Genomic DNA, 12754 nt, shown 5'->3' with positions numbered 1-12754 from the left:
GGTTGTGCAAGAATTTCAGTCTACCACAGAAATCATTGGGTCTCTAGTACACGTCATAGTCTCTTTCCCCTTCTTGGCCTAGAGCATCTGTGTCCTTATTTGCTGAGTGTAGAGGCTCTGCTGACTGTCAGACCTCTCTTTGTGAGCTAGGTAGCTCCACAGCCTGCTCCCTTCCCTGGGTTAGCCCTCCATCTGAGTGAAATTCCCTCCTTTTAACCCTCTTTCCAGTCCTGGCATGATTTGCAGGTGTGGAGGGGTGGGATCACTGTTCCTTAACCCCTTCCATGCTGATATGGCTTTATATACCGCATCCCAATAAGCAGCGCTGTTTAGATAGATAGACAGATAGATAATGCTTTTACATGGGAGGATGAAGAAGACAGTGGATTTACAACAGATTGTGGATAAATCAGAAAGGTGCCCCAACTCCAGAAATGCTATATCTGAATGACATTTTTGTTCATAGTCAAGGAGAATGTGAATCATTTGATGCATATATGACTTACATGAGGTGACATGACTCCTTAATATATGATAGCTTCTATGTAGAATGAACAGGGGAGGCACAGTCTGCTTTGAGAAACTGATTTAACCTGAACCTAATCCACAGATATTTGTAGACAAGTGAAATTAAGTGAATACAGAATTAGGATCTGAGTGCCTGAAGGAGTAGCATGTGATATCATTTCAGAAAGAGGAAATTTAAAAAACAACAACAACAAAGGACCATAAATACCAAAGAAACAATAAAAATGTTTTCTGACTGACAAAAATTCCTGATCCAGAACTCACTAAAGTCATTGGGAGCCATTCCAACAGGTTTTGGCTCAGCCTCTTAGATGTATTCCGGAACACCAGCCAAGACGTCACCCAGCATTTGGTCAGATGTATCCTTAATTGATACCTTGTTCCAGTTGTCATGTACAGAACAGGATCCCAACATCTTCAGAAACCTGAACTTTCATAGAAATATTATCCTAAATGTAACCAAGACTATCTGAAGCACATTTAATGCACGTTTTAAAATACTACATGTTTCACATAAATATTTTGGCCCTGGTAGCCCAGAACTTCAATTCCCTATTATTTCTTATTCTGTTTGTGAAGTGCCATGTAAATTTATGGCACTGTCTAAATTAATACTTCTAATAATGTGCATCAGTGGTCATCAGCTGATTCCATTCCAGAAGCCACTCTGGAATTCTCTTTGATCTATCTAGGATCCCTCCTCATTTAGTAATGTGGGAAAGACAGTGTGGTCAGAATCGTTTGACCATGACTTCAAGGTTGTTGTATGTGATGCAGTAGATTAAGCTGACAAAAAAAAAAAATACTACAGACACTATCTTTTAATTAACAATAAAAACATCTCACAGCGAATGAAATATAGCAAATAAAAGAGAAACAATTTGTTCACTCAACAAATAGGTAAGTACACATGAAAATAATGTTACATTATATAGAGGCACAGGTGAGTCCATGGTTCCTCCTTCAGGCTGTAAAGAATAAAAAGCATAATGTGTGACATTGCAAAGTCATATTCCATACCCTTTACATCCCCCATGTACTTCAGTCCTGTTATGTGCACTGGAGTGTGTTTGCATCTCATCATACCTAATTTAGAGTTCCTAAATTCTCTTTTCTCAGGGTCTGCTGAAAGTAGAGGTGGCTAACCACCACTTTGCAAAATAGACAGAAGGCATTTTATTCAGGGATATCAAATTTAACTATCTTACACTGACACACAAAATGAAAAGGGCAAAATGGAGTGTCTGGCTGCTGATATTCACTGCTTTTCTGCATGCTTTCCAGATCCAGAACCCTAATACCAACCATTGGACTGTTGCTACTACATGAGGGAGGGTGAGCCTGGCTCCCAGATAGGCAGTTCTAGCTCTACTGGTACCATAATCCTCCATCACTCCACCATCACTCCACTATTTATCACTTCCTGTGTAAGGGACTGATGTTACACTGAAGTAATTATTTAGTGGGCTCAGGATCAAGAATTAAAAGAAAAAAAAAATATCTTTCTGTTAAGATGATTGATAGACCGCCAAATTCGCTTGTTGCATGCGTACTTGGAATGCATAGGAGCATGTGTAGAAGGCAGCACTAACTGTTTAGTTCAATGATCGCCAGATAGACAATTAAAAAAAATCTTTCATATCCTTGCACGTTTCTTATCTGGTCAAAGAAGCTGAATCATTACCATCTCTATGACATATTAAAGCAAAGCTGAAGCCTTCCACAAAACCATTTGTCTAGATAACTGCTCCCTGCCTGCAAAGCCCAAGCTTTGGTGTGCATTTGTCTACCTTATCTTAGTATGCCTCAAACCCTATGCACTGCCATCTGGACAAGGGTGTTCTGCCCTGTGGGGTGGGGAATAGGTACTGTGTCCAGAACTGGTGTATATGTATATTTGTGCAGGGAATACAGTGAGTTAGAGGAACAGCAGATGGAAGTTTTCTGTTTTAAAAGAAAAGGGAAACCTGAGCGGTGTCCTATGATAGAGGTAGAGAGATCCTGCTTCCCTTCATGGTACTTAAACTCTTATCACAGAGCTCTGTCATCACAGACTGTACACACGTCACCCCATACAGCATGTGAGAATCGGAAATCAGTACGGCTCTAACAATTCAGCTAGTCCTTGGTGGGGTTGAACTTGCCTGACAATATCTGGAAACTGAAGTTTTGGCTGCATTGTCTGAACTATCCCTGAATGTATCAAAAAATGTAGTAAACTCTCATCAAAGGTTTATTTACATAGTACCATGTGAATTACTCATATATCCCACTAGTTATCCTGGACCACCACAGCTGATTGTATTCCAGGATGTTCTGCATCCAAAACAATTTTTATCTGCAGTTTCTCACCATTACCTTATGGCCATGTCCCTTGCCTTTTTTATAGTATGTGAGCAATCATATGCATGATAGGAGAATATAGCCTCATCTGTTTCCAACACACACACACATTCAAAGGTCCCAAAAGAATGAATGATGGTTTGAATGGTTGTATATGACATTACAAGTGTACAGATAGCATTTTAATGGGTGTATGTTTTGTAGCATTTCTTTATTTGTATTAGTGACATGAAAACAATTTCCTGTGGTTAATATGGCAGATTTGTATTTGACACATGATTTTCATCTATTGTTGTATGTATATTAGGAAATGTCCTCCAGGAGAGGCCTAACATCAGTATGTACTGGATTGCTGCTATAGGTGTACAAACTTGACCCTAGCAGATATAGTATAAGTGGATATGTATGATTCATCCATTTACCTTTAGGCTTCATGGTTTTTCCACCTCACTGGTGGAATAACTTTTTACATTTGACCACAATCTCTTTTTTCCTTGGGTAGCATTTGGAAAGGGATTTGTTAAGGCAACACTCCTCTCTTTTGACTGAATCACCTTTCCAGAAGCTTACTCAGACTATTTTTGGAGACTAGGTGGCACAAATCCCTGTTTGGTGCCTGGAATTTCTGCTCTGCATCTGAGATCAACCTAATAAATTCATAGATTTTAAGGCCAGAATAGACCATCAAATCATTTAGTCTGACATCCTGTGTAACACAGAATTTTCACCCAGTTACTCCTGTTTTGAGCCCAATAACTTGTGTTTGACTAATCGTATCTTCCAGAAAAGCTTCCAGTCTTGATCTGAAGACATCAAGAGATGGAGAATCCACCACTGTCTTTAGTAGTTTGTTCCAATGGTTAATCTCCCTCACTGTTTTTTTATGTGCCTTATTTCTAATTTGAATTTATCTGGCTTTAAATTCCAGCTATAGGGACCTTATGTGAGTAGCTCTCCTTGAATGTTCACATATAAAATCTGGTTTCAGAGTAACAGCCGTGTTAGTCTGTATTCGCAAAAAGAAAAGGAGGACTTGTGGCACCTTAGAGACTAACCAATTTATTTGAGCTTGAGCTTTCGTGAGCTACAGCTCACTTCATCGGATGCACTGCTTTCTTGTCAAGATGGTAGCATAAAGCAAAATGATGTACAGGACACATTTCAACACCACTTGTTGAACTAATAATATTTTTAGTACATTCCATTCTTATTTGCAGTGACCATTGTATTGTCTTGGAATATTTTACCTTTAATTAGTGGTGTTTTTTCTAATTTAGTTTTAAATAGAAAAGTAGAAGAAAAATAAAGTGACAATTTCCTATGGAAAATTGATACTTGTTAAAAATTCTGAACACAATAGACTGATTTTTTTGTTCAACTCCATTCATTTAAAGCTTTTTGAACACAAACCTGTGAGTACATCAAAATATTTAAGTAATTTAATGTCAATATGGAAACTAAAGTTACCAAGTGAGATTTACAGGGAATAGGCCCTTATCCTGAAGTCAGTCAAGTCAGTAAGAGTTTTGCTACTGAATACAATAGGAGGAGGATTGAGCCAACTATGGAATCAGCATAAATTGTAAAAGAAAACATATTGTTATAGCAGATCCTACCATATGTTTCATTGTGAGATATATGTTTTGCCTGTATAAAAAAGTATGTAGCTCCACTTCAATCTGAACAGAAAATATACTTCCCAGTAAAGACAATAAAGACATATACCAGTTAGCTTGGTGATTTAGCCCATTAATCACTCATCTTTAAAGCCACATTTCAATTCTAACTGTGCTTAGAGAGGAAATGAATTTTCTATTCTTATTTTAATCTCTAGCAGATAACTGGTCACATTACAGTGAACTATTTGCTGTACAGTTAGCAATACATGATCAGATGCCTAGCACCAGAATAGTTATATGACATTTTAAAGACAAGATTTAGACTCATTATCAGAATTGAGGATGGGGAGAGATGGCCTTATAACTATCTGTACCATTGCATCTTTTTTCTCCTGAGCACAAGACAAATATATAATATGATGAATACACGTGAGTGTTTATTATTATTAAGTAAGTCTATGATAAATAATTATGGTTTTATTGTCATGGTAAGTAACTATTTTCAGTTAATTTCTGATGATGTAAAGGCCATTCAATGCGCTTTCATGTGAGTCAGGGCTAATTGTGGGCTGATTCCATAGCTTGGAGCGAGTCTTTCACAATTTATTTCTTCAGTTTTTCAAATTTGGTGTTTTTAATATCTTTTTGCTTACCTAGGAAATTGGATTTAAAGAATAAAGGGCATTCTGGATTGTCTTGATCCAGACCAAGTGTTACATACAACTCATACATAATTTTATTTTCATTAAAGTATTTAATAAATCATAATCAGAATGACTCAAGTATTAAGTTAATTCAGATAGTGACTAAAAGGTGGTAATTTCTGCAAGATTACAGATATAAATAAAAATACCTGTATTTCTTATGAAAAACTGATAATTTGGTGGATTTAATATTTTTTATTTATATTACTTTTTAATTGCACATTAATTTTGTTTTTGCAGCAATGCCTTTTAACCAAAATAGCTTCATTGTCACAGGATTTACTAGAGATATACATATATTTTTTTCAAATAATATTTTGGATTTGTTCTTCTTGACATCTTATGTTTATGTGCAGTTTGCATCTTTTTTTTTTTCAAATGTAACAGATTTTCACTTTTTGTGTTACATTTTTCAATTTTTTTTTAATTTTTGGGGGCTAGTAGTTATATTTTGTTTTTTAATTTTTGAGAACCTGCTGTTTTTGAATTCTCTTTTTTCCCTTTATTCTCCTCACTCTGACCCCAGGAGCCAACACAAAGAAAAGCGCAGATGATATAACCAATAATGATCGTGGTGAAGATCAAGGTATTTTTTTTCCCAAGCTCGACCCTGATGCATGAACATAAACTTCTTCTTTTTATTATTATTATTTCAACATGATTTTTACCCCTTAGTTGACAAAAGTGCACTTCAGTGTGCTTCTTTATTTTCTTCTTGTTTGGAAACCATTTTTATTTTTTATTTTTAAAACCCAAATTAGCATATAGATGACTGTAGCTCCCTTGTGAGATAAGAATAAAGGTTATCCCTAAGTATGTGTGAAGTGAGTAACATGCATAAATATTATTTGGAACCAAATGCTTCCCTCCACCCCTCACTCTTGCATAGGAAAAGAAAATGGAATTTAAAAACATGCATGTGTAAGTTCACCTTGCTTTATGAAACTCATGAAACAGCACTTGCTATTTCTACCACTTTTCTTTCCCTCCCCAGATGCACAAACTATATGGTGGATGAAATTGCTTTGAAACTCATCTGTGGTGTTTTTATTTAATTTTCTTCTTGGCATATGTTTATTTCTAGGGCACAAAAATAAACTAAGTCTATTGATGATGCTTCACTATTTTCTCCTATAATTAGCCAATTTTCTAGGCCATATTTTATCTGAGCGTGACCCAACTCCCATTGAAATCAGTGATGATCTTTTCAACGACCTCCGGGAAAGTTGGATTGGATTCATTGAAAGGAAATGCTAAAGTTCACAGGAAATATCATCACAAGTGTTACAATGAGATAGTTTTGTTTCCTTCTTTGGCAGTAAAGCTTTTTAGGATCTTTTAAACATGGAAAGAAGTCCTAATATTTCTCTCTGTACTCATCCTTGCTTCTTAAGTTATACTGACTATCCATTTTCATTTAAATGCTCATCAGATTTTTTAAAATGTCTGAATTAGTTACATTAATTACCTCTGAGCTAGGGCTCACATTATAGCCCTTGGTAGTTTGAGAATAGTTGGTAGATGTAATAGAGTACAGAAATTTAGCCCAAATTCCTTATACCTGGCCTTTTCTAAGTGTTATTTCCTATCTTGTTCCTGGGTTCTTATATCTGACACCAGCTCAAATAGTTGTGTTTAGAATTGTGTACACCACAGTGAAGTCACTCTTAATCTCCTCTTTTCTTGAGAGTTCAGTCCTGTTGTATTTACTCTAACCTTTTAAAGTACAGTAACTCAAATCCCTGGCCCTTGTATCACATCAGTTGCCCTCCATTGTACCTTCTTCATTGCTGTAATATATTTTTTTCCAGTAAGGGGACCAGAACTGTGCAGAGCACTCTAAAAGAAGCCTTACTAGTGCCCAGATATCATCCTCTCTTTTATAACTGATACAAGAAATGAATTTCTAACTGGCAGTACCATGACTTGTGACACCAGATTGTATAACCAGTTAGAAGAAACAAAAACAATTTCTACTTACTTATGAAAGGTAGACATATGCTATATTTCGATCAATAATTGTTTTATTAATCAGAATGCCTATTCTAAGGCTAAGTAGTATCCTAAAGAGGGAATAAATAGTTCATTCATTGTTTTAAAAATATATTGTCACTTGAGATATAAACAGGTGACTAGTAGAGTCTGATGGACTGAGTGCCTTCATTTTGATCCAGTCACGCTCCCATTGATGTCAAATAGTAAAACTCCCTTTGACTTTAATGGTGTAAGATCAAGCCTTTAGGTAACACTTGATAATAAGAGAAGATTAAATAAAACACATTATTTTACAAGGTTTGGTGCTTTTTAGAGCAGTTCTTGATGTTCCATTGTTATAGAAACCATTTTAATATCTGTTATATTTCAAGGGCTAATCTGAGCCTGTGCAATAGTCATCAAATACGCTTTCCAGTACTTCACTGAGCAGAGTACAATATTCATCATTCTGTTATGTGCTTTTGTTTAGATATAGACTAACACAGAGAGCTCCTGAGTTTTAATCTAGTTCTTTACCAACGAGATCATCCACCTTGTCACTTTAATTAAGCACTACATGACACTAAAGGCTTAATTTTGTTTGGGAACAAAATCTTGATGTTTAGTATTGGGCTACTCCTATTTGTTAATTCCTAGACAGGTTTGAACAGGAGATGATTTGCCATGTTTAGTTTTTATTTGGCTAATTTAATATTAAGATGTTGTCTGTTATTGCAGTAAGAAATTCAGCTTTATACTTGCCACAAAGATGTCTCTCAGTTGCTGAGGGAATGGGAAGACTGGATCAATGGTATCATTTTATGGTTTAATGTATTGGTTTATCTGGATTAGTTAGAATTTTATGTTGAGAATATTCTAATAGTGACCCCAGTTACTGTGCAATTTAATTTTGTACTGAGGCTTCTCATTTATTTTACAGTTAAATTTCTTACACACTATAGTGCTTTCCCAGTGTTCTGAGAATATTCCAATATACTTGGAAGTGACAAACAAGTACCAAAAACAATTTCTCAGCTTCTAAACCCACTGGGCGTTTGACGTAGATCACTCTGAAGTGGTGTAAGTAAAAGCACAGAGGAAAGCTAGCTGACTGAAGAGCTGTAGATAAAATTGAAAATATGGGGAAAAGAAATTATTTGACTAGCACTTTTGTGAAAAAGCAACTACCTATTTTGTTTCAATATTTTTATTACTTTATTGTGTCTTCCTTACTTGCATTTTTTTCCAGACATTCATGATCAGAACAACAAGAAACCCGTTATGGTCTACATCCATGGGGGATCTTACATGGAGGGTACTGGCAACATGATTGATGGGAGCATTCTAGCAAGCTATGGAAATGTCATCGTTGTAACCCTCAACTACAGGCTGGGGGTTTTAGGTAAGTGACTCATTTCTTAAACAGAAAAGCACTAAATATGCATTGGAATAATTAGGTGGAGTTTCCATTTAACTAGCTAATTTGATTGAAATGTATTATTGTTGAGTGCATCCATTGAGCTATTGCAACTTCTTTTAAGAATATTTGGACCAATTTTGTGTTTTAAAAGAGAATATACTTGTGGGTGCATACCTCCCATTTTAATTTTATTACTTGCATTGATTTAATTTTGAACCCCTTTTGATATTTTGTGAATATTTTGGTAACTGAACTATGCTGATTCTTCCCTTACTATAAACAGCTGCTGTCACCTTCAACAAAAATGACTGGAATTTTTTTGGGTGGGGTCAGGTAGTGGTGGTGGTGTGTGTGTGCGGGGGGGAAAAGGAGGACTATAGTCTTATAAATCTAGAATGTCACCATAACCCCATTTTACTGCTCTTGGCTCAGTGACTTCACCAGTTCTGAGTTGTATGTGTTTTCATACAAAATCTCCTCCGTTTCACATATAAAGAAGAGGAGAATTCAGCGAAAAGTATCACTCATCAGAGTTCTAACACTGTGTTAAGGATATAAGGGGTGTTTAGCTGTTGGGGTTTTTTTGTTTTGTTTTGGCAGAAGTGGAGATTTTTATTATTTTATACTAATACAGAATATGTTCACTTTGGTGGAGTTTGTTGCAGCAAAAAAAGGTCTATAATGTCAAGGAGTGATATATTTTTTCTACGTGAATATCACAGAATGATTTCTCCATGCACCTGAGTTAATGTGTTGAGTGAAGTTACTTTTGCTGCCCACCAGCATAGGCAAGAGCAGCCTGCCCAATATGGTGGCATCATTTTTAAATGTTAGATTCAATTAAATGGACTCCTTTGAGCTATGATATTACTAAACTCCGAAATTTTCCTTTTTCTGCCTTCTGTTACTGTGTTATGCTCCTTATGCAAGGACTATATTCCATTTTTTCAATGTAAAATTAAGGCAAACCTTTACTCATGCCAGTAGTCTCCTTGATCAGGCCTAGAAAATCTATTTGAATACAAACAATGAAGAATGTAGTCTATGGATACGTAATTTTTGCTAGAGTATACATATCTTCAGCATTTGTGACCATATAAGGTAAGTCACAGTGATATCTCTAGGTGTGGTCTTACTGGAATCTTTACTATGTATATATTGCTAGCACCTCAGCTTTGTGTAAATATGTCCTCAGTGTGGAATGCAGGAGGTTCTTTTACTTGGTTCATCTGTTGTACTATTGATGTGGTTAGGGTATTTAGCAAATAAACGAACAACAAAAAATCCCCCTCTACTCAGAATAATTGAAACTTTACCCCATGCCCTCTCACCCAATCTGTTGTTCTGTGATTTAAAATATGAAAGAACAGTTTCTTAACATCAGAAGCAGCATTAAAACTTAAAGCCATGATTTGTCAAAAAGGCTTCAGTGAACATACGCAATACAGTTGAGGGACATAAAAGCACAAAACCTAATTCAAGCATAAAGAATAGCAAGAAAACAAGTGCACAGTTGTGGAGATGTAGCTCGCTTTTTAACTGCACATGTGTATGTTAAACAGAGTGGATGCAAACCATGCACCTAATCCTTGGCAATGGATTTCCCCTTGAAAGGAATTAGGAATGATTAAAAAGCTTTCTTCGTAGTGTTTTGCTTTGTTTCTTACAAGTCAAATTACTCAAGGATTAAAATGATTGTGAATATTTTTTAAAAATGTATCTTAATGTGAGGAAATGGAAGAATCTGCCATATTTGCCTTTATAACAACTTCCTGTTGTCTGTATTTAGATGGAAGAGAGATGAGAGAAGGTGTTTTTACCTTGCTATTTTGGTATACAGGCAAAAGGTTCATTTTTTCTTTAATTTAGAGGAGCAATTCATGGGTATGACAATCTAAAACAATATCTATGAGGAATTTAAGGGGTTTGCAAAAATAGAACTTTGTATTTTAACTTGTTTCTCTACCTCAGTAAATATAAGCATTGTGATGCTACAGATTTTATTCTTGGTTCCAAAGGGCCCATGTTTGAATTAAAAGGGCAAAAGGTCCATTCAGAATATGTGTATAGCACCCTGATACATTCAGAAAGCAAGTAAGAGGGGGAAATGTTTCAAAACCAAATTGTTCCTCTTCCTTTCCCTCTCCTTGTGCCATTGTGTAATCAGACTATAGCCCTTGAGAGGATATTGGCAACATATTGGATGGACAACAATTTGGAATGGAAGATGTTAGGCCCACTCTAGAGAATTCTGAAAGAATATTGTGTGGAGAAACAAAAGAGAGAAACTGCATTTCTTCAAATAAATGATAGAAAATGTATGTTCAGTAACAAAACAAAGATAGAGTTAAAACAAAAAGAATTAAATACCATAATAAGTGCCAACAACTTAAAAAGGAGGTTTTAAGATTTTTTTTTTAAATCTCAAAAATGTTCAGGAAAACACTATGAATTTTAATTAATTTGAGAGAAGTGTTCCTGCTACATATAACAGATCTAGATGTTGTATGGCTCCAAATTTGGGAGGAGGATAGTATTTGGATCCAGAGTTTTAATTCGGTTACAGCTTAAATAATTTCGTGTCTCTCCTCCTGCCCCTCCCCCCTTCTGTTTTAGTACTTTTTTAGGTTTTTCTGTGTGGATACACCCATGGCAGATGAATGTTACAGAAATTTGTACTTGTGACTGCTAACATTCTCACCCCATGGTTATTTTTTTTCTTTTAATCTGTATTATGCCATCAAATGCAAGAAAAAGAAAATACATGTCAGTATGGATGATATGGATAATATACTGTAATATAACTCAGACAAATCCCAGTTCATCAAAATAATGGTTCTGGGGGAAAAAATCCATTGTAGAGATTATTTGTGTTTATGCATCTATGTATTTGAATCAAACCTCTTAATAAATGAAAGGAAAAGAAGACATATAGGAACTACATTATCTACCTGATTGTCTTTTCTCTAAAAATATGCATACCAACAAAAGTCATAGACATGTCATAGACATGTCTTTCTGCCTATCTATCTTAAACAACAGAGACTTTTGGTTTACTGCATTCTGATTTTCATTTACTTTGGTACTGCCTCATTGATGAATTCCTGCGTGATAACCACCACACTGAAATATGTCAAGAATGGTTCATGAAATCTGTGGTTGCCCTGTCTCTTTTTTTAAAGGTCATAAGCTGTGGAGAAGACCCTTATAACAGGAACTTTATTACTGTATATGCATGATAGGCTCCTAGGATTCCAGAAATATGGGTAAGATAATCTTGCAGACACCATGCAGATGGGAAAGAATTGTGTCTTTCATAGACTTCAATCTGCATGCTTATTTGGCTACAATTTCCCACCTTTTAAACAAGTGAAGTGGTAATTCTTTAAGTCTCATGTTGCCAGAAATCATCCATTGTGGATAAAATGCAAACTTCATTTGTATAACAAATTCAGTGGTTGGGTCACAGGAACCCATGATCTCTATGAAGACAGGGCTCCTCATTACTGCATTTGTGAGTCAAATATCCTTTTCTTTTCCTCTAAGAAGTTGAGAGCGAGGCTCAGCTCTGAGTGAAAGTGATCTGTAGAAGCTATGCCCCCATCTGAACAGCAGGAAAAAGTATGGCCCAAGAGTCACAGTTCCACCCTTCTGCTTCTTGCTCTCTGAGGAAAGCAGATTACTGCAGCCGTGGAAAGGTTGTAGCTTACTTCCCCTCCTTGTGTTTAGGTAGATCTAGTGGCAGGTTGGGGAGTGGAGCCAAGGTTCTGCCTACCCCTGTTTTGCCCCCACTTGATCACAATGCGAAGCAGTGGTAATGTAAAGGCTGCACTCCATAGGGTACTAGGAGCCACAGTGTGAACAGCCCTAATGCAGTTGTGCTGTGATTAGGAGGTCTTTACTCCTCTCTGAGGTCATGTTTGGGCTAATCAAAATCTACCCCAATGAAGTATCCAGAAATGATAAAATAGAAAACAGCTTGGCTGTGCTCTCATCCTTTGCTTCAACTTAGATCAGAAGGAATATTGCCTTTATAAGAGTTGCAGTTGAATCCGAATTTTGCAAACCACTTAGGATAATCAGGAATTTAGTGTATCAGGAGAGTAAGGCAAAATGGAGCTCAGCAGCAGCTTAGCATTGGCTCTATTGCATCAGTGACGTACTAG

General features: G+C 36.1%; 1 protein-coding gene across 5 annotated transcripts in view; it reads left to right on the top strand.

The window, feature by feature from the left end:
* The window catches only part of NLGN4X (neuroligin 4 X-linked), a 248917-nt gene that overhangs the window by 139835 nt on the left and 96328 nt on the right, over positions 1-12754 (top strand). For 4 of the 5 annotated variants that reach the window (XM_084632564.1, XM_084632563.1, XM_084632566.1 and 1 more), the window contains 2 exons: positions 5721-5780; positions 8418-8570. In XM_084632564.1, the coding sequence (XP_084488690.1) occupies positions 5721-5780; positions 8418-8570 (213 nt within the window). The remainder of the gene's footprint in view (positions 1-5720; positions 5781-8417; positions 8571-12754) is intronic. The other variant, XM_084632567.1, reaches the window with a different exon arrangement.

The sequence above is a fragment of the Lepidochelys olivacea genome, assembly GCF_965140295.1.
Source record: "Lepidochelys olivacea isolate rLepOli2 genome assembly, chromosome: 1".
Classification (NCBI taxonomy): Eukaryota; Metazoa; Chordata; order Testudines; family Cheloniidae; genus Lepidochelys; species Lepidochelys olivacea.
The sequence above is the reverse complement of the archived record's forward strand: the minus strand, read 5'-3'. Positions and strand labels throughout refer to the sequence as shown.